This window comes from Phocoena phocoena, chromosome 1, assembly GCF_963924675.1.
Source record: "Phocoena phocoena chromosome 1, mPhoPho1.1, whole genome shotgun sequence".
In the NCBI taxonomy this organism is placed as follows: Eukaryota; Metazoa; Chordata; class Mammalia; order Artiodactyla; family Phocoenidae; genus Phocoena; species Phocoena phocoena.
This window is the reverse complement of record NC_089219.1, coordinates 78,884,112-78,905,529: the sequence shown is the minus strand read 5'-3', so window position 1 is coordinate 78,905,529 and position 21,418 is coordinate 78,884,112. Positions and strand designations below refer to the sequence as shown.

Genomic DNA, 21,418 nt, shown 5'->3' with positions numbered 1-21,418 from the left:
AGCCACTGTTCCTGAGGATGGCTTTGAAGATGGTTACTAGCTACCTCCTTTTTCCACTGTGGCCCCCTGTGTTTCCCTGGCTAGAAAAATTTCACATGCAGCTTCTGCTTGTCTGGAAACATCACCAAAGGCTCAGAGCTCACAAAATGTATAATTCATTTTAAGCCGCATGCCTCTGGACTCCTGTAGGACATTTTTTCACATGGTTTCCAGAGCACAGGTGTCTGCACAATTTACAATGCCCCACATTTTTAATTCAGCCTCCTACTCTCTAGCAGTGGAAGAGTTACTGGGATAACATATTATAAAAAGGTAAAGCATATGTTTAGTAGTGAACATTTCACACCAAAATTCTTGCTGGAAGGGGAAATGTGCATGTCTGTAAAAATTAATTGACATGCCTGTTGGAGCAGAGGTAGCAAATACAAGGATGTAAGTCCCAGTGGAAACCTGTTTGTTCCAAAAAGCAAGGTAGTGAGTAGAGGAAAGCAGACAGAGTAAGGAAGAGAGAATGGAGTCATCAAGGTAGAAAGAGAATGAGTTTTGGTGGAGCAGAAGGCTTGTATACCCATCAAAGCTGTGATGAGAAAAGAGGTCTTAGGAAAAGAGATGCCCCCTTCAGTACACCTTTAATGGAATCTACTACACTTAATGCATGATTTTTATATAGCCTGCATTTGAGAGTAGGAGCTGCTGTTTCCAACTCCACCTCAGATAAATTCCAATCCAAAAACCGAGTGTTCACCTTCACCATGACTGAAAATTCATGCTACAATAGATCAGACAATGACTCAGTATGGTCTCAGCCAGCCCTGGAGAACCACCTAAATGTCATATCACAGGAATAAAATGGAGTCATTCTTTGATCTGATTTTCCTTTTAGGGGATGTATTAGTTAGGATCTCTAGAGAAGCAGACCCAATAGGAGATGGATCTATCTATCTATCTATTTATCTGTCTATCTATCTATCTATCCATCTATCTACCTACCTACCTATCTAGAGGTAGGGGTGTGTGTGTGTGTGTGTGTGTATAGATAGATAGATATAAAAATAAAGAGATAATATGTCTATCTATGTATCTATCTGTACACACACACACACACACACACACACACACACACATACATTAAGGATTTGGCTCTTGTAATTAATTGAGAAGTCCCATGACCTGCCATCTGCATGCTGGAGACCCAGGAAAGCTGGTCGTGAATTCAGTTTGAGTCCCAAGGCCTGAGAACCAGGGAAGCCATTAGTGTAAATTCCATTCCAAGGGCAGGAGAAGATGAAATGTTCTAGCTCAACAGTGAAGCAGCAGGGGAAAAAAAGGAATGAATTCCTCCTTCCAATACTTTTTGTTCTATTCCTGTCTTCAGTGGATTGGATTTTGCCCACCATGTTAGAGAGGACAATCTGCTGAGTCCACTGATTCAAATGCTAATCACATCTGGAAACACCGTCTTAGACACACTCAGAAATATTGTTTAATCTGGGCAGTCCAAAGCCAGTCAAGTTGAAACATAAGATTAACCATTATAAGTTCACCTTTTGTCAATTTGGCACCCATATACAGCTCCTTAAATCATAGTTATTCTCCAAATAAAGACAATAACAAGGTCATAGTTCCATATAACATGATACAGCTACAGTACACACATTCAAAAGTGCACTAATCCCTTCCCCAGAAAAGGAGGTAAAGTCCTTGAGTAATGTTTACTCTTCTCCTTGATATCCCATAACTTAAATACTGTGATGTAAAGTTAACGGTGCTTAAAACTATGATGTAAAATCAGTAAGTCTTATGTTACTTGAAAGACTAAGAGAGGAAAGAAAACAAAAATTTGTATATATACACATACATGCAAACATATTATAGCTAAATAAGGAGGAAATGCTCATGACAATTACAGTCTGTGTTTCTGTAACTAGTCATGTGGTATGTATAACTACCTTTTGCTACTACCCACTTCATATTCTCTTTGCCTTTAACAAGCATCTCAGCTGGTCATGGTTCTTTACATGATGTGGGGTGACCCAAACCTTCATTTCTGAAGGGTCTGGACCATTAGTAGTCCTGCCTGGATTGGGTTATTTTAGTGTTCTGTTGACCTTAATCATTATGAAACGGAGCAGGGCCTCTGGGCCTTCCCCCCCATGTCCTCTGCCTGCCTTTTGTCTGTAGGAAAACTTTATCCAAAGAATAAGTTTAATCAGAGAAGTGAGAAAATATAGAAGCAAAGAAAACAGTCAAACGAGACCAAATAATATTCGTTTAGACATTAAACAAAGACAAGGACCTTTAGTTCCCTCTTCAAGGGCTATAGATAATATTCTGAGCCATATCGTGTGAGCTGTCTTCTAGGTACTGAGACCCCTACCAGGAGAAAGAAGTTAACTACATGATGACCAGACTGTAGCCATGACATAAGCTGCCACAATTCTGAGAACTGGCCTCAGGGAAATGGGAACAAACCGATCCTGGAACTGAAGCTTCACTACTTAAAACAATCAAGATGATGCTGAGCCCATTGCACAACCAATTTCAAGATGACTGTCAGAGTTTACTGTGCTACTTCTGCATGTAGCCCCCTCCTCCTGCCTATACATCCCTGAAACTTCCCTTTAAAAGCTCTTTCCCACTGACTGTCAGTGGGGGGAGTTGGCCTTTGGACACGAGTCCACCTCTCTCCAGTTGCTGGCCTCCAAAATAAAGCAAACTGTCCTTTCCACCAACCTTGCCTCTTTATTGGCTTTCAAGTGGAGAGCAGCTGGACCCCACTTTCGCTAACAATTATGCATGGTAATATTAAGGGATGCCCTAAGGATCCTCTATATTCCAGACACACTCTTCCCCACCTCCATTATGGAGTAGTAGTCCAATTTCCCCTTGGTAATCAGGGTCAGTCATTCCAGCCAACACTGTCACTCCCTTCTTTGCCTGTTGATTCAGAGGCACAAGGACACCAAAGTGGCCAGATGGCAGTCTTAACTTCTAGTTCATTGGAATCTTTATTGTGTCTCCTGGTAGAAGCATTCCTACCTCTGGAATTAAGACCTCTAAACTAGCAGAGCATAGAGTTGTGAAAAGAGGAGGCAAAACTTTTCCTAGGGGGTCCCTAGTGGTAATAGTGAGTGGTGCCACTCCTATTTCTATCCCTTGATTCCTGGACTCAAGAATCTTGACTGTCAAAGAATCAGCAACATATATTGGACACTGATTCAGAGCATATACAGTATTTTGAAGAAACCTGCCCCAGCCTTGCAAGGTTTGTGGACACCTAGCTGGCACTGTAATTGAGTTTTAAAAGGGTTATTTCACAGTTCTATCAAGCCAGCTGCTTCAAGATGGTGGGGAACAGTAAGATCAATGAATTCAATGAGCATGGGCCTATTGTCACAGTTCATTTGCTGTGAAGTGAGTTCCTTGATCAGAAGCAATGCTGTGTGGAATGCCAGGGTGGTGGATAAGGCATGCTGTAAGTCCAAGGATAGTAATCTTGACAAAAGCATTACATGTAGAGAAGGCACCATCATGGGCCATGTCAGTGGTTGGTGTTGATCTCTGCTACTGGCTAGATACTCAGCAGTGGTGTTAGCCAGAGCAGCCTTGGTGAGCAGAAATCCATGTTGTTGAGCCCATGTATGACCTCCATCCCTGCCACCCTCCCTCTTGATTACCAAAATCCTTCTCTGCTGAGGGTCACACTTAGGTGACAATTCACATAGGATGCAAATATCTTCATGTTTTTTACCCATTCAGAGAGAACAGTAGACATACATTTTCTCCAAATTCTTTCCCATCAATTTTCCAGTCATGTTCCTTTTAAGTCCCTGATCATCCAGCCAAACCATTGTCCATTAGGCCATGAATCAGTATATAATCTATGTCTGATCATTTCTCCTTTTAAGCCAGGTGAACATCCAGGAGGTGCACTGCTCAATACCAGATGGCATTCAAAAAAAATCAATTCCAGGTGGACTGTAGATCAAAATATGAAAGAAAAAATAAATTTTTTTGAAAATAACAAAGACATTATTTTTACATCCTCTGGGTTGAGAAATAGGACGCAGAACATTAAACAGGAATAAAGAATTGATGAGTTTAGATCTATACACACAGACACACATACACACAGCTCAAATTCAGAATATATAAAGCAATCTTTATATCAAGAAATAAAAAAGACAACCTACTAGAAAAATAAGCAAGAGTTTTGAATAGGTGTGACAAAAACGATATCCAAATAAGCGATAGATATGAAAAGATCCTTAAACTCTCTGATTATCAAAGGAAAGCAAATTAAACCTGCATTTACTACACTCACCACACCCTCACCAAGATGATTACATTCTAAAAGTCTGACATATCTAACCGGTGGTTAGTATGTGGAACATTGGAAATTCTTATACATTGATGGTGAGAGTATAAATTGAGACAACCACATTGAAAACTATTCATTAATATATGAAGAAATATGTTTTTACTGAACTCAACAACCTGAATGACTGTAAAAACATAATGTTAAGCAAAAGAAGTGAAATACAAAAACAAAACATCCTGTATAATTTAATTCAGATTAAGATGAAAGACAGTAGTAATTTATGGTGTTAGAAGTCAGATTAAAGTTTCGGAATTAGTTATCTGTTACTACAAAACAAATTTCTCCAAAATTTAGTGCTTGAAAAAACAACATTTATTATCTCACAGACTCTGAATGTCAAGAATCTAGGTGAGTCCTCTGTTTCAAGGTCTCTCCCTGCTGCAAAGTGCCATTTGGGACTGCAGTCATCTCAAGGCTTGACAGGGAAGGATTCACATCCCAACCTTACTCTTGTGGTTGTTGGCAGCATTAATCATTATGAATTTGGGGCTAAAGCCTTCAATTCCTCACTGGCTGTTGCCTAGAGACCACTCTCAATGTCTTGCCATGTGAGTGTCTCTACCATGGCAACTTGGCTGCACCAGTGTCACCAAACCAAGAATGGAAGGGAGGGAGGGAGAGAGAGAGAGAGAGATCAGTCTTTTATAGCCTAGTCATGGAAGTAAAACCTCACAACTTTCACCATATTTTTAGAAGAAATTCACTAGACTCAGCCCACTGTCAGAGGGAAGAGGATTGCACAGGGGTGTGAATACTAGGAAGTGGAATAGTGTAATGAAGCTAGGATCATTGGGAGCCATGTCAGAGGCTATCTACCAGTTTCCCTGTGGGAGGAGGGAGTTGAAATTGCAAGGTTCTATGACTGAGGTTCTGGGAGTATTTGTAAATATCTATTCCTTTACTGACATGAAAGCAGGAGAACATATCTACTTTTGGAAAAGTATCTAATATCCATACTAATTAGATACTTTTTATCTAATTAGATACTAATACTAAAAGTATCTAATTAGATACTAAAAGTATCTAATGTAGATGTGTAATTTGGTCACTTCTCTTTATGTATATGGTTTTCCAATAAATATTTTTAAAGTGAACACTGTGGAATAACATCAACATTAGGGCAAAGACAGATGCTTTCTTTGTCTCCCCCCTACAACGTACGACCATTAAACATCCACAATTCAGCATAGATACCTCTGCCCAACACACCAGGAGAACTCCATAAACCTGTACATCTAAAGGTGGGTGAACTGTGACACACAAAGGACGTAGAACGGGAAACAGTGGAGGCAGTGCCTGCAGTACTTGTCCCCGAGCTGCAGCAGTTGAGCTGGCAGCCACAGAGAACCCAGAAGCAGCAAGGGAGGTGGCACACACGACTCTGACCTCCTGGCCATAGCAATGCTTGTGGAGACAGATATCTAGGCAGCAGCAGCGGTGGGACCTGTGACACCATCCCTCCAGCTACAGAGGCACGCACAACTCCAGCCCTCTCATCCATCACCCACAGCAGCGTTGTCGGCGAACCTAGCAACCCTGGATATGGCAGAAGTGCCCATGATCCCAGCTCCCCTCCCCCTTCTCCTCCCCCAGCAGAGGTGGAGCCTATGACTCAGGAGATCTTGGATGCGGTGGAAGCACCTCCCATTTTGGTGCCCCGGACTGCGACGCCAGGGACACGAGCAGTAGCAAGGCCCTAACAACCCTAGAGACACAAGCAAGGACAAGAAGGCACCAAAGTACACCTCTGACAGAGGCAGTGGAGGGTGGAAAGTGCCAACTCTCTAATATAACCAACCAGAGTCACGCAGGTAAGAGAAATCAAAAACCTGTGCTATAGCGCCACCTACTGGAAAACAAAAGACAGGCTCTCATTTCTAATTTCTAACCTGTTGAATCATTAGAATCAAGTAAAACACACACACACAGACACACACACACACACACACACACACACAGCTTTATATAAAGGTGTTCGCTACTTCAGACGCACCAGCAGAGGAACAAACAATTCATCACAACATGAAGAACAACAGTAACACTGTATCACAAAAAGAAAGTGACAATTCGCTAGAACCTCAGAAAGGCAGTAAAATGAGCTCAGGAATAAATGAACAGAAGGAATACTTTGCTAAAGGGATTGAAACTCTAAGAAAAAGTCAAATAGAAATTCTGGAGCTGAAGGACTCAATAAACAAGATGAAGAATGCATTAGAAAGTGTTGGAAATAGAGCAGACCACATGGTAGAGAGAATTAGTCAGTGTGAAGATAGAAATCTAGAAATAATACAGGCAGAAGAGGAAAGATAATTACGATCTTTAAAAAATGAGGAAATTCTATAAGAACTATCTGACTCTTTTAGGAAGGGCAACATTAGGATAATGGGTTTCCCAGAAGAAGAGCAGATGAAGGGAGCAGATAATTTATTTAAAGAAATGATAGCTGAGAATTTCCCAATCCTGGGGAAGGAACTTGATATTCAAGTCCATGAAGATAAGAAAGAGAACACCTAGTTACCTCAATGCAAAAAGACCTTCTCCAAAATATATTATATTAAAACTGTCAAAAGTCAATGGCAAAGAAAGAATTGTAAGGCAGCCAGAGAAAAAAAGATTTTAACGTACAAAGGAATCCCCAATAGGCTATCAGCAGGTTGCTCAGAATAAACTGTATGGACCAGAAGAGAGTGGAATGACATTCTCAAAATACTGAAAGGTAAAAACTTTCAGCCAAGAATACTCTATCCAGCAAAGTTTTTTTATATAAATAGAATCCTAAAATTTGTATAGAATCTCATAAAGGCCTGAATAGTCAAAGCAATCTTGTGAAAGAAGAACAAAACTGGGCAAAGGTTGGATCCCCATCGGGAAACTAAGATCTCACATGCGGCGCCGCGCAGCCAAGCAAAAACAAAAACAAAAAGCAAACAAAAATGGTATACTCACATAATGTAAACATACCTTGGGGTTATATTCACTGTTACTGTAGACTTATTATGGTTTCTCATAGCCCCGAGGACAGTTTGGAGTAGAAAAAAATGCAAATGATTTCAAAGTTCTCTTCCGTGTACAATTTGGCTTGTGGTTTCAGATTGGCTTGTGGTTTCAGTTTGGACGGGGTTTCAGTTTCCTGCAGCAACATTTCAAAAAGCCCCTTCCACTTTGTTTTTGTTTCATACTGTAATCCTCTGCCCTCTGGTAGAGTGGAGTGGAAAGAAAAGAAGTCTCCAGGACTGGATAAGAAAAAAGTATATCAGAAACCAACACAGCTAACCTGAGGGACAGATTTAGAACTCTTGCCAATTTCTCATTGAAGCACCTTTGTTACCAGCTCTAAAAGATCTCTGCTGCTGATTTCACCGTTAAGGTAAGCCTGGGGCAAGGGTGGAAAGGGTCAGGGTGTCTTAAAAAGTCTGTTCAGGATACATGGCAGCTGAGCTCCGCGTGGACTATCAGCTCTTATTAAAGGTAAATTGTGGTGTTGTCAGACAGGCAGCAGAATTCATTGAGTGCCACTTCCGCTGAATTAGACAAGAGCTCCGGGACTGAGAGTTTGAAATGTCTTCATACTGTCTTAATTGCCACTTAAGTTACCTTTGATAAAACCTGATAAATATCCTTCAAACTGAAACCTTAACTTTTGAAGAGCTATGACTGTACTATTTTCATGAGAAAGAGCATGGAACGAAATGTAATGTAAATGGTTTGCTTACCTTGTTAAGGACAAAAAGAAGAAAGAAAAAAGTTGAAACCCAGAATGAACAATGAAGAAGTTTTATGAAAATGGCTATATATTTTAGTCATAGTCCTGCACTTTTTTGAAGATGAATTTCTTCCTTTAGAAAGAACCCTGAATGAATTAGTCTTGATTTATTGACACCCACTCATTCCTTAAGGCCTTTTGTGTCGGACTTTGTTTCTACTCCTCTAATAATTCTACTGTTATGAATCACTTTTTGTTTTTTATGTATTTTTCATTGTTGTTTTGTTTTGTTTTGGCTGCACCGCACGGCACTTGGGACCTTTAGTCCAGGGACTGAACCCCTGCCCTCTGCAGTGGAAGCGTGGAGCCTTAACCACTGGGCCTCCACGGAAGTCCCAACGAATCACTTAACACCGTCTGGAAATTTTGTTTACTCCTTGAAACTTTCTCCTCCTTTGAATTTCTTGTCACGGCACATACTTCGCGCATCTCCTTCTTGCTTGATTTCCATTTTTCTCATTAAGAAGAGCTTTTTCCTTTTCCTACCAACTCAAACCAAAAACAACACAAAGTAAAGGCAACCAACATAAAAGTAACACAAAACCCATCTAGAATTGTATGACTGAAAACAGAGATGTCTTCTTCTAGAAACTCCGTCAGTAGTCCTTCCGAGCCTTTTCTCTTTTATTTCTTAGCATTTTCCTTCTTTACCATTTTTTTCCCTTTCCTACAGCTCTCTCTCTCTTTTTTAAGCTAGCAGTTATACTGATGTATATAAATAGTTATTTATTTACTTTCTTTTTCTGAAGATAGGCTTAGAGTGTTAAGTGAAATGCCAGTGTCAAACAGAGAGCCAGGTGGAAGTCTGAGATTAGAAGTCAGATCTGCCCTATTTCAAAGTCAAAATGTATATTTGTATTTCTGTGTGTTTTGATGCATTCTTGCATTGTTTTTATTTACAAAAGAGTATGGGGCTCTAACAGAATTAGGGAGAAGAATGCAACTCAGAGCACACATCACAGGCTGAGTTATGATAGAGTAATAGTTATGTATGGGGCTATAGCTATGTATGTTATGTCATACATAACAATAGTTATGTATGAATCTGCAGAGATGTTTTGGAGATTGGGCTGCCCTAAAAACATTAAAGATGTTAGCCGGGTAACATCTGGGGACAATGTATAAAATACTTTCATTAATATAGATACACAGCACTAAATGTTATTCATTAGGAGGTCTGAAAATTCAGACAGACTAGCTTCCTTTCCCATTAGTGACCTCATTCCAAAGCACAAGAGCTTGTAGGTTCCCAAAATCTGCAAATAGATTTAGATTGTGTATCTTCTGTCTTTCTAGCTAACTGTTATAGATCATCACTGCCAGGTCCCCATATCTTTCGAACCTAGAAATGATTATGACCCCTGCTATATACAAATCAGATACCAGAACTCAACAAGCATAAGGTGCCAGTACTGCATTGGAAGTGGATTAGAGTGAAAAGAAACTTTGCATTTGGGAATGTAAAATTATGTGTGATCCCCTCTTTTTGGATGTGGCTTGGACTGAACATTTCCTGGCTCCCATGCCCTGACGCGATGACATTTGCAATGGATATATTATCTGTTGCCAAGCAGTTTCTGTTTTTATTTATCTGTCATCTGGATAATCTCTGGGGCATTGGCTATGAAGAAAGGGGGAGAATGGGTCTTTATAACTTTTTAAAAGCTAGCAAGGGAATCCAGACCTTTGCACTGTAAGATTTCAGTTTTTTAAAAGAGGCAAGCAGATGGTGGATTTTTAGCTTCTGTTGAAAATAATCACTTCTAAAATGGAAGAAAATTGTTCTTTATGATGTGGCAAGGCAGAAAAGCAAGCATTTGTTTTCATCTCAGATAGCTTAAACATGTTTTATTGGGGACTCTTTAGGTTACAGAAATTGATGCCCAGAAATTAGAAAATAAATGGTTAAGTATTATTTAAGAAAGTATTTTCACTCACTTTCTCATTCATAAAATGATTACTCATTTAAGTTTTGACTGAAGAACACATATTAATAGCTACATAAAAAATTCTTTAAAAGTAGAGCTTTAAGAAGTAAACAACTGTTATTTGTTGGATAATGCTATGTAATGACCTGGCAGGATTTAGTATAATACACTTTGACTGGACACAGCCCTAAATCAGAGAAAAGCAAGTTGATACAGTGTAAAAGCAAGAAGTGTCATGTAACAAATAGTGGCCATAAAGATTCAATCTGGGGATTCAAAGAGGTAAAAACTAAGAAATAGAAGCAAACCAAAACCAGTGGGGAAGCGTCAGACTCAAAATAGCAGTAAACTAGTCTCAGAAAATGGTTTTCCATAAGGCCACCCAATATTTAAGAACCAGTGGGGTAGCCTATAGTAGAACTCTGAAGGGACTAAGACCTAAGTTGCTATGACCCTCTTTGCTCTTTTGTCTTTTTTAAACTTCTTCAGAAACTTAGGCCATGCTGCAGAGTGGTACACCTGCAGTTTGAGGAAGCAAAATGATTTTTCTCTGTTTAAAGTCTAGAAATTCCAGTCTATCCCATCACTTCCCTTGCAGGTCAGGTGACCCCCCTGAACATGGCCCCAGTGGTTCACATGCCAGAACCCTTGTGCCTCATCGAGAACACTAATGGGCAACTGTTGGTTAATCCGAAAGCTCTGAAGATCCTGTCTGCCATTCAGCAGCCCGTTGTGGTGGTGGCTATTGTGGGCCTCTACCGCACCGGTAAATCCTACCTGATGAACAAGCTGGCTGGGAAGAACAAGGGTGAGTGGCACCAGCAAAGCCCAGCCAAGTCCCTTCTGCCAACCACACTCCCAGCGTGCAGGAAGGTGATGCGAGGACAGGAAGTTAGAGATGAGGAGGAATATTGAAAGCTAATGTTTGGGCCACAGATAGTTAATTATCTTCTGGGAGATAAAGGGTTGAGTTCTGCTTCTGACATATCACCTCTTTTTTTCTTAGAAAAATCATACTATTTTCCAATTATAAGAGTAAGACATCATTAAAATACTTCTACATATGTAATTACAAATGATTAAAATTTTAATAGCTTAATATTCTTGCAAAACAATCCATCAAATTTCCAGCCTACAGTACTTGGTATTCTTATTATCTCATCCCTCTATTGTAATTCAGATCAATACTGGGTTATACTTTCTGCCATATCTTCATCTTGCTTTCCTTAAATGGTAACTCAGTTGTCAAGAAAGTCTCCAATTTCCAGATCCCCTCCTCAATTACACGCTCTCCACTCCCCCTTGCAGGTTTCTGTGTTGGATCCACGGTGCAGTGTCACACCAAGGGCATCTGGATGTGGTGTGTGCCTCACCCTGAGAAGCCTAACCACATCCTGGTTCTTCTTGACACGGAGGGACTTGGAGACATAGAGAAGGCAAGGAACAAGGATTCCTTTTTTTTTTTTTTGCAGTACGCGGGCCTCTCACTGTTGTGGCTTCTCCCGTTGCGGAGCACAGGCTCCGGACGCGCAGGCTCAGCGGCCATGGCTCACGGGCCCAGCCGCTCCGGCGGCATGTGGGATCCTCCCGGACCGGGGCACGAACCCGTGTCCCCTGCATCCGCAGGCGGACTCTCAACTACTGTGCCACCAGGGAAGCCCAGGATTCCTTTTTAATCAACCTCCTCATCCCTGAACATTCTTTACACAGGGAGATTTTTTTTTGTACTTCTGTTTGACCAGAGTATACATTTTATCCCCCTCTCTATTTTTAATAGTCAAAGTTTGGAAACCTGAAGTGAGAAAAATATATGTATAAGCCAGAGTCATAATTGGGAGGCTGTGCTAACATGGAGATAGGCACTTAACCGGACTGCAGAAAGGTGCTACAAACAAAATCACTGTCACGAGTCTGACCCTGTAGAGGATAGAGATATGCAGTAAGCTTCAGGGCAGCGGGACTTGAGTCCAAATCAGGGTCCTGGCACTAGGAGCTCTCGGACTCTGACAAGCAAAATAAGTCTCCTCAAATCTTCAATTTCCCCTTTGGTCTCATCGATTTTATCATTTGCCCAGGAGTAGCGTGGGATTTTTCCACTTCTACGCTGGTAAGTGTCTAACAACCAGCCCACTGGGGAAGAAAAGCCTTGCTTTGTAGTACTTGCCAGATATCCAAGTACTCCCATAACAGCTCACTCCAAGCTACCAGAGTCGTCACTAAACTCAGGGCTCAGGAAAGATGTACACAGCCAGCTCTCGTGAGCTGGCTCGAGCACAAAACTGGATCTTTCCCATGAGCTCTCGTTTTTTATGTCTTCATTTTGCCTTTAATTTACCACAATTCAAAATAGTTAACTCCTTTTTTCTTTAGTTTCCTCACCTGTAACATGGAGACAGTAGTTAAAAACTTATCTCGACGGTACCAGGAATCAAAACATGTTTCTGCTCCAGTCCTGCTGACCTGTGCAGAATTATCTCTGATCCATTTTACATTTTAAACATTATCTGAAACCTCAACAAGGGGAAAAAATATGACAGTAGTCTGGAGAAGAGGCTCTGGGGCTCAGGCTGATAAGGACTTTACCTTTCTCATCCCTGCCAGATTAGATAATCACCTGGAGAACTGTAAGAAATGGCCTCCACGTACAGGGACTGTATATCTTTGTATCTTAGCATCTTCTTTTTTTGTTGTTGTTGCATCTTCTACGTACAGATCCCAACACGAAGAAGGTGCCCTGGAGCCCAAGGTTGGGGGTATCCAGTTTAGATTACATGTTCTAAAAGAGGGAGAGAACCATTTAGAGGTTTGCATCGAATACACTGAAGGTTCTCCTTTGCAGGGCTCCTGATCCGTTTGTGTAGTAGAGAAATACCAAGTCAGTTCAGAGAACTGCCTTATTCCCTTTGCAGTTTATTCACATCCTTCACCCCCAGTAGGCTCCTGAATATGTATCCCTAATACATCCCTACTCTTTGAGCAATTCTGGTGCTGAAGCTTAGCTGTATGCTGTCACTTGTCCCATCCCTCTCTCTAAAAGAAAAACGTATTGAACCGTCCGGTATTTAAAAGCTACTCAATAAAATAGATGCATGTATTATGTATACAGACCAACTTTGTTTTACACAATTGAAAATCTTGATTTTAAGCACTCTGGTTACCTTCATGAACTTTGACTATCCATTTTTCAAATACCTAACCAGTTATAAGAGGGACTGATAAGTTAACAAAATATGGCTTTGTATAAAATTATCAATGCTAATGACAGAACTATTCAAAGCTCATTATTTCTCACAACCATTTCTGTTCGTCTTGGCTAACATTTGTAAGTCAAGGGTCTTTTTTTTTTTGTGGTACACGGGCCTCTCAGTGTTGTGGCCTCTCCCATTGCGGAGCACAGGCTCCGGACGTGCAGGCTCAGCGGCCATGGCTCACGGGCCCAGCCGTTCCGCGGCATGTGGGATCTTCCCGGACCAGGGCACGAACCCATGTGCCCTGCATCGGGGACTCCCAACCACCGCGCCACCAGGGAAGCCCAAGGGTCTATTTTTAATAACTGCTCATATGCGAATGCCATGAGACATGACTGAAATTTGTTCTGACTTCTAGGATGACAAGAAGAGTGACACCCAGATATTTGTACTGGCACTACTACTGAGTAGTACCTTTGTATATAATACGATGAACACAATTGACCAGAGGGCTATCGACCTCCTGCAGTATCCTTTTGTTGTCCAGGATGGCACCAAAGCCAGAGAGAACTGCTTTATTCACCAGCTATGTTCATGAGTCCTTGTGTATCAAACACAAAAATGAAAACATTGTAAACATTAAAAGGACAAGACAACCCTCAGAATGGGAGAAAATATTTACAGATGAAGCAACTGACAAAGGATTAATCTCCAAAATACACAAGCAGCTCATGCAGCTCAATATCAAAAAAACAAACAACCCAATCCAAAAATGGGCAGAAGACCTAAATAGACATTTCTCCAAAGAAGATATACAGACTGCCAACAAACACATGAAAGAATGCTCAACATCACTAATCATTAGAGAAATGCAAATCAAAACTACAATGAAGTATCACCTCACACCGGTCAGAATGGCCATCATCAAAAAATCTACAAACAATAAATGCTGGAGAGGGTGTGGAGAAAAGGGAACCCTCTTGTTCTGTTGGTGGGAATGTGAATTGGTTCAGCCACTATGGAGAACAGTATGGAGGTCCCTTAAAAAACTAAAAATATGACCCAGCAATCCCACTACTGGGCATATACCCTGAGAAAACCATAATTCAAAAGGAATCATGTACCGCAATGTTCACTGCAGCTCTATTTACAATAGCCAGGACATGGAAGCAACCTAAGTGTCCAACGACAGATGAATGGATACAGAAGATGTGGCACATATATACAATGGAATATCACTCAGCCATAAAAAGAAATGAAATTGAGTTATTTGTAGTGAGGTGGGTGGACCTAGAGTGTGTCATACAGAGTGAAGTAAGTCAGAAAGAGAAAAACAAATACCGTATGCTAACACATATATATGGAACCTAAAAAAAAAAAAAAGGTTGTGAAGAACCTAGGGGCAGGACAGAAATAAAGACACAGACGTGGAGAGTAGACTTGAGGACATGGGGAGGGGGAAGGGTGGGCTGGGATGAGGTGAGAGAGTGGCATGGACATATATACACTACCAAGTGTAGAATGGATGGCTGGTGGGAAGCAGCTGCATAGCACAGGGAGATCAGCTTGGTGCTTTGTGACCACCTAGAGCGGTGGGATAGGGAAGGTGGGAGGGAGATGCAAGAGGGAGGGGATATGGGGACATATGTATACGTATGGCTGACTCACTTTGTTACACAGCAGAAACTAATGCACCATTGTAGAGCAATTATACTCCAATAAAGATGTTGGGGAAAAAAAGGGGCAAGAAAAAGAGTCCTTTTATTTACTGATGAAATGAGGATTGGTTATAACCCAAAGGGAATATAAAAGTATAGGAGGGCATGGAATTAAATATGGTTTAGACGCAGTTCTATTTCCAACAGTTTTCCTTAATTGCATCTCAGCTATGTGACAGAACTGTCAAATCTGCTCAGAACAGTTACCTCACCTGATCTTGATGGGGTAGACAATGCACCTGACTTTATGAACGTCTGTCCAGACTTAGTGTGGACTGTGAGAGATTTCTACCTTGACCTGGAAGCAAATGGGCGACTCATCACAGCAGATGAGTACCTGGAGAATTCATTGAGGCCAAAGCAAGGTAACAGGGACTTCAGTTTTGGAAAGAGGGAGAAAAGTAGCACAAGAAATTATCTCTTGTGTGTTGCTGGTTAAAGTTATAGTTTCCTATATTTACTCAGCTGACTAAATCATCACATAAATAATTAATACTATTGATTTAAAGTGAACTAATACATTCAATATTAAATTGTATTACTCCCTTGTTCTTGGAGCAAATTACTTTTCCATTTTCCTTTCTCTGATTGATCACGTTTTAAGTTTTTGCTTAGGGTTTGTGAAAATGTAGTGAAATAAATAACAGTAGGTAGAAAGCACATTTATTTGTGGGAAAGAGATTAAAATGAAAGTTAACCCTATACTAAATAATTCTATTTTTCCTTCCTCAGGCACCGATCGACATCTTCAAAATTTTAATTTGCCCCGTCTGTGTATACAGAAATTCTTTCCAATAAAGAAATGCTTTATTTTTGACTTGCCCACTCATCGGAAAAAGCTTGCCCAGCTTGAGACACTGCATAATGATGACCTGGATCCTGAATTTGTACAACAAGTGGCAGATTTCTGTTCCTACATCTTCAGCCATTCCAAGACTAAAACTCTTTCAGGAGGCATCAAGGTCAATGGATCTCGTGAGTACTTCTTCAAGGATTTTCCTTCAATCCAAAATAGAGAATGGGAGCACTGCTGTAGTTTTCTCCTCCCACTATTGAAATTACATAATCAGCTACTACCAAGAAAACCATATGTATCATATTTATTAAATGCAGGTGAGTACCAAAAATATTTCTAGGATTTTTTAGCAATGCTTGCAAAGTAAGGTAAATTAGGAATATAACCTGATGAAAAGGTCAGGTTAAAAAAGTTCTACCTATAAGTGGTCCACTGTTGAACTAGACTAACCCACATGGGTTGGCAGCATTTGTTCTACTGATATTATGGATACTCATTATGCCTTTGATAGGCAGAAGATGAGGAAAACACATACATTCTCTGTATAAATAGAATGTGCTTGATACAAACATTAAACAAGCAGATGCCCAAGTTGTCTAGAACCCTTAAAGAAATCTAAGCAGACTTCTTGGTCCAGTTGTTCCTAAATACTCTATGTCTTGGAACTTTGTCAATTATTGCTACGCTCTAAAGGGAAGTTGAGTGCAAACAAAAATAGCTAAGGGCAAGGAAGACAAACAGGAATGTTCCAACAAAGAGTAAGGTGAGCTGGTCTAATTGGCCTACTTTGTGATTTTTCCAATGAGGGTAACACTCATACCAGCTTTACAGGTTGAAGTGGAGGAGAAAATGGAATTCTGAAGGAAACAGAAACCTGAGGAAGAGAGAAAGAATGGGAAGTATAAAGAGGCAGAAGATCTATAGTATTCTAATCAAATGAATACACACAATTTTATATAACCATTTCCTCATTTCTCAATGAGAAAATGATGAAATGTGGATCATCACATAGATCTTGAACTTTCCTCTTTGAATACTTTCTTTTCTCAAAGAATTAAAGATCTGTCTTCTTGGTCACATAATTTCCCAGAGGAACTTCTTTGGGCCACATGAACGCTGTGCTGGAGGCTGAATACGCTAAATTAACATTCTCAGAATTACTCAGTTCAGAGCATGTCCCTTTTCTCTGCAAATAATTCAAGCATCTCTTCCTTCTGTGAAGATCTAGAGAGCCTGGTACGGACCTGTGTCAGCGCCATCAACAGTGGGGATCTGCCCTGCATGGAGAACGTTCTGGGCTTGGCCCAGATTACGAACTCATCCGCAGTGCAAAAGGCCATTGACCACTATGACCAGCAGATGGGCCAGAAGCTGCAGCTGCCCACGGAAACCCTCCAGGAGCTGCTGGACCTGCACAGGGTCAGTGAGAAAGGGGCTATGGAAGTCTTCATGAAGAACTCTTTCGAGGATATAGACCAAGGATTCCAGGAAACATTAGAGGTAATTAAGTTTTATTGCTGTAGTTCATGGGGCTTAGGGGCAATATAGGCAAGGTATTGCTATGAGGACAAATGAGGACTTAATTAAGAGAAACAATTCTTACTAGACTGAGAGACAATGACTATCACTATGTGACCAAGATATCACTATTATTCTGAAAACAAACAAACAAAAAACCAAACAAATAAACATGTAACTACTCTGGACCCTATAGATTCTGAAACTTTCACATGCAGACAACTCACTGTGTTACAGCCATGGACTAATTTTTTTTTAAGTAATCTTATCCCTTAAAAAATGTATTCATAAAATACTAATAAACTTTCCTTTTTTATTAATCAAGCATACAGAATTGCCAAATGGATCTACTAAAATATTATGTCCCTAGGTTTAATAGCACACACTCATCCATTCTACCTCATTGGGAATCCCAGCCCAGTACAATACTGGGATGGTTGTAAAACAGTAGGTTGCATTTAGAATTAGGGCATGAGGCTAGAGATCTGCAGTTTGAAGATCCTATCTAAAGCAGAAAAAGCAAAAGAATGGGGTTCCAGGAGATTTCAAAAACAAAAGTAAAGTCATTTTTCTACAGTGTATCATCCTTGGAACTTTTCTAGGTTTGGTAGGGAGGATATAGTATTGCTTGTAGTCCTTGAATTTACAGAAAAAATACAGAGATTCTTTTTGTAAGCCATTTCTAAAAGTACTGTAGTGTTGCTAACACCTTTTCCATGGGCCTTTTTCCCTTTAAGATCCTGCTAGAAGCCAAACAGAATGACTTTTGTAAACGGAATTTGGAGGCATCACTGAATCGCTGTTCAGCTTTACTTCAGGATATTTTTCATCCTCTAGAAGAAGATGTGAAGCAAGGGATTTATTCAAAACCTGGGGGGCATCGTCTCTTCCTTCAGAAGAGAGAAGAGCTGAAGGCAAAGTACTATCAGGCGCCCAGGAAAGGAATACAGGTATCACTAGTTTTATGTATTAATTATGGGGAATTGCTAGGGGTCTTCTTTTTTTGGACAGGAAGAATGAGAGCTGTGGTATTAAACTGAACTATCACCATAGTCACCAGACTTTTATCACAACCTTCAACACTCATTGCAAAAAAGGGACTTTTTTGGTTACACAGTACAGAATCCCAAAAATTGAACTAACTTAAAATAATTCACTGGCTCACATAAACTAAAGGCAAAATGTTTAAATTTAGTCGTAAGTATAGATATGTTCAAGAGTTTAACATGATCAGTTGATTACATGTAACAATGTCATCAATTTTCCCCTTTCCTTTTTCTTTCCAATCTCAACTCCAGCTTTCTGTTCTCTTTTCCTCACCATTGGCGTCATTCTCAGGCAGGCTCACCCCACACGGCAGCAAAGATGACACCAACAGCTCGCAGCTTAACTAGTCCTTTGTGCCCTCAGTCTCACAGGAGAGAAAGCATCTTTCCCACCATCCATATCAGTCTTTAAAACACCCAAGCTGCAGTATTTTCCCGCCTGTACCCAAATATTTTGCATCAAGTGGCCTTGGGTACTCTAATAGGCCAGCCTGGAGCTTGTGCCCCACCCCTTGACAGAAAAGGCTTGACATAGTTTCACCAAGTACAGACTGAGCACTTCCAGGGAGGAAAAGGTGCTGGGAAGAAAAAGAAATAAAGAGGTTTATAACATTTCTAATCATTTCCTAGCTCTAACTGCATTTTTTGGGGTTCCTAGGCTGAGAAAGCTCTGCAGAAATATTTACAGTCCAAGGAGTCTGTGAGTGTTACCATTTGGCAGACAGATCTGGTTCTCACAGCGAGGGAAAAGGAGATGGAAGGTGAGAAGAAAATGGAGAAAAAAATGCAAGACAGAAATTCTATACATTTTAAATTAATTTGGCCTGGTTCACCTGGGATCATTAAACAAGAGCAAGAATGGCAAAGATGTGCCATTCTTAGCTCCTCAGTCTATATTTGAATAGGGCATATACCGTCAGCTACAATATGATTACCTGGAGGGGAAATATGACCCCAGGGAATTTTCTCTATGAAGTAGCAGCAATAACAAGTGAGTGGGAGGCAGAAGGAAGGGTACTTTAATCCCGGAGAAGTTTGCCATTTTCTTCCTTTTCAGAGGCACGTGTGAAAGCAGAGTTTATGAAGGCTGAAGAAAAGAGGTTGGGGGCAATTCTAATGCAGCACCAGCAAAGGATGGAGCAGAGGGAGAGACTCCATCGGGAACAAGTGAGACAAATGGAGATAAAAAGATTGTACCAGCAGGCCCTGCAACAGAGGGACCAAGAACGTCGGCTCAAGGTACTCATCAATTATTTCGTTTCTGGATTTTAATCACATACCCCTCTCTGTACTGATGAGAACACGAAGCAGTGACAATGTGGGAGAGGCAGCATAATATTGGGGCTCAGGGCAAGGACTCTGGAGTCAGACAGCCTGGGTAAAAAAGCCAGCTCCACTTCTTATATTATAAATATATTACATATATTATAAATATATAAATATGTTGTTTGGAGATGGTTATAATACCTATTTTATAGGGCTATTTTGATACTTAAATGAGTCAATATTTGTGTTTAGAATGATGCTTGGCACAGCATAGGCACTATTAATTTGTTAAGCAAAATCCAAGGATATTTCTAACCCACGGTAATTAGTCTTTTTTGTTATCTTGTTAATTGCTCTAGCTAGTCGTTTCCACTGGTCATAGATTACCTTGCTAAATGAATTTCATATTACTGTGTTTATGCCCCTTTCCCTTCCTTAATTGTCACTGGTTCTGAAAGCCTTTAACTTGTTTCATTCAGTCCTCTACTATTATTATCGCTCAATTAACAGTAGTTCTTATTTACCAAGCACTGTACACACGTTCTCTAATCTAATCTATTCACTGTGAACCACAACCATTATGTCCTTATTTTTCTGATTAGAAAAATTAGGTTCCAAAGAGATAACTAAATGCCAATATCATACATCCTAGCAAGTTATCAAAACAGCCTTCCCAGTGAGTGAGATCTACAATGCTTTCGTTTCTACAAACCTAGTCTGAAATTCTTATGTGAACACGCTTATGAGACAAAGGACACCCTCCTCCTCCTCCAGGGTGGCTGATCTACCTGTAGGTCCTTGTTTTCCAGACACTGCTCCAAGACAATTTTGAAATTACAGACCTGCACTGAAGGACAGTATTTTCAACCTGGTGTTTCTGATCTCCCCACACTGTCCTTCTACTTTTACCCCATAACTGTGGAGACATGAAACAAATTCCCTTATCTAAGGCTCAGACTCCTCACCTGATTGTGGATATCACCTAGACACCTAGTTGTTGTATCAATCTCTCCTTGTAATACTAGATCTGACATTCCTCTGTGTATACGTGAGAATTGAAGTCAAGATGTGACTCAGATTCCCTAAGGACAAAGGGGGAAGGGGCCTTAGGATATAATTCTTGGAACACCAATAGTTCAGGGATTGAGAGATGAGGATGTTTCTGTAGCTAGATAAAGAAGCATGGAAGAAGAATTACACAAGTAGAAAACCAAGTGTGAGACGTAAGATGGACATGAACAGAAAGGAGGAATCAGGGTCTGTCTTTTGTTACTGATTGATTAAAATAACTAAGGGAAAGTCAATGATTTGGGCTCCTTCCCTCCCCCCTCCTCCTGCAGAGATCTGGACATTACGTTTTGCTGAGCTCTTTGGTTTTATGTATCACTCTTTAGGAGGAGGCTGAAAAGCTCAAGGAGAGATTCCAAGCTGAGAGCAGAAAACTTCAGGATGAGATCCAGCATCCCCAGAGGAATGACTCACCAGATGATACATGTATCTTACTCTAAAGAACTAAACACTAGAACTTCATTTTCTTGTTCACTTTCACTGAAGACACAAAGGAACAAGAAACTATAGAACTTGAGACAATCACCATTTAAATAAACTTCATAATAATTATACTGAGCTTTTGTATTGAGTTATACGGTTATGATGCTCATAATTGGTAAAACGTGCATTTCACTAATTTCAATAGTTTAAATGTTGTTTGCTTCCTTAAAGAGATTATGACTTGTATTATAAGGGACATATTAACATTGCCGCTATTGGCAGTGGTATTGGGCAGGATCTATAAAGGGAGACTTTCTCTTGTA

At 40.4% G+C, this 21,418-nt stretch overlaps 2 protein-coding genes across 4 annotated transcripts in view; both read left to right on the top strand.

Annotated features, from left to right (window-relative positions):
• Positions 1 to 6,081, top strand: part of LOC136131481 (guanylate-binding protein 6-like) — a 53,896-nt gene extending 47,815 nt beyond the window's left edge. The window contains exon 11 of the mRNA XM_065888270.1: positions 5,799 to 6,081. Within this exon, the coding sequence (XP_065744342.1) occupies positions 5,799 to 6,081 (283 nt within the window). The remainder of the gene's footprint in view (positions 1 to 5,798) is intronic.
• Positions 6,082 to 10,638: 4,557 nt separating this feature from the next.
• LOC136118994 (guanylate-binding protein 5-like) lies at positions 10,639 to 21,112 on the top strand. 3 transcript variants are annotated; one of them, XM_065872396.1, is made up of 11 exons: positions 10,639 to 10,880; positions 11,381 to 11,508; positions 13,679 to 13,788; positions 15,147 to 15,343; positions 15,711 to 15,953; positions 16,997 to 17,274; positions 18,030 to 18,242; positions 18,997 to 19,099; positions 19,321 to 19,329; positions 19,411 to 19,577; positions 20,999 to 21,112. In XM_065872396.1, exons 1-11 carry the CDS (start codon positions 10,691 to 10,693, stop codon positions 21,110 to 21,112), a joined length of 1,752 nt encoding a protein of 583 aa, XP_065728468.1. In that variant the 5' UTR covers positions 10,639 to 10,690. The 3 variants fall into 3 exon arrangements, with proteins under 3 accessions (XP_065728468.1, XP_065728460.1, XP_065728452.1); XM_065872388.1 differs by lacking the exon at positions 19,321 to 19,329 and having other exon boundaries at positions 19,396 to 19,577; XM_065872380.1 differs by lacking the exons at positions 18,997 to 19,099; positions 19,321 to 19,329; positions 19,411 to 19,577 and having other exon boundaries at positions 10,691 to 10,880.
• Positions 21,113 to 21,418: the final 306 nt, after the last annotated feature.

Bases quoted from the DNA above. Each gene is read 5' to 3' on its own strand.
- LOC136118994 (XM_065872388.1), top strand. From the start codon at position 10,691: ATGGCCCCAGTGGTTCACATGCCAGAACCCTTGTGCCTCATCGAGAAC. The intron at 11,509-13,678 runs GCAAGGAACAAG...TCTGACTTCTAG, and splicing joins GACTTGGAGACATAGAGAAG to GATGACAAGAAGAGTGACAC. The intron at 19,100-19,395 runs GTGAGAAGAAAA...CTTCCTTTTCAG, and splicing joins GAGGGAAAAGGAGATGGAAG to AGGCACGTGTGAAAGCAGAG.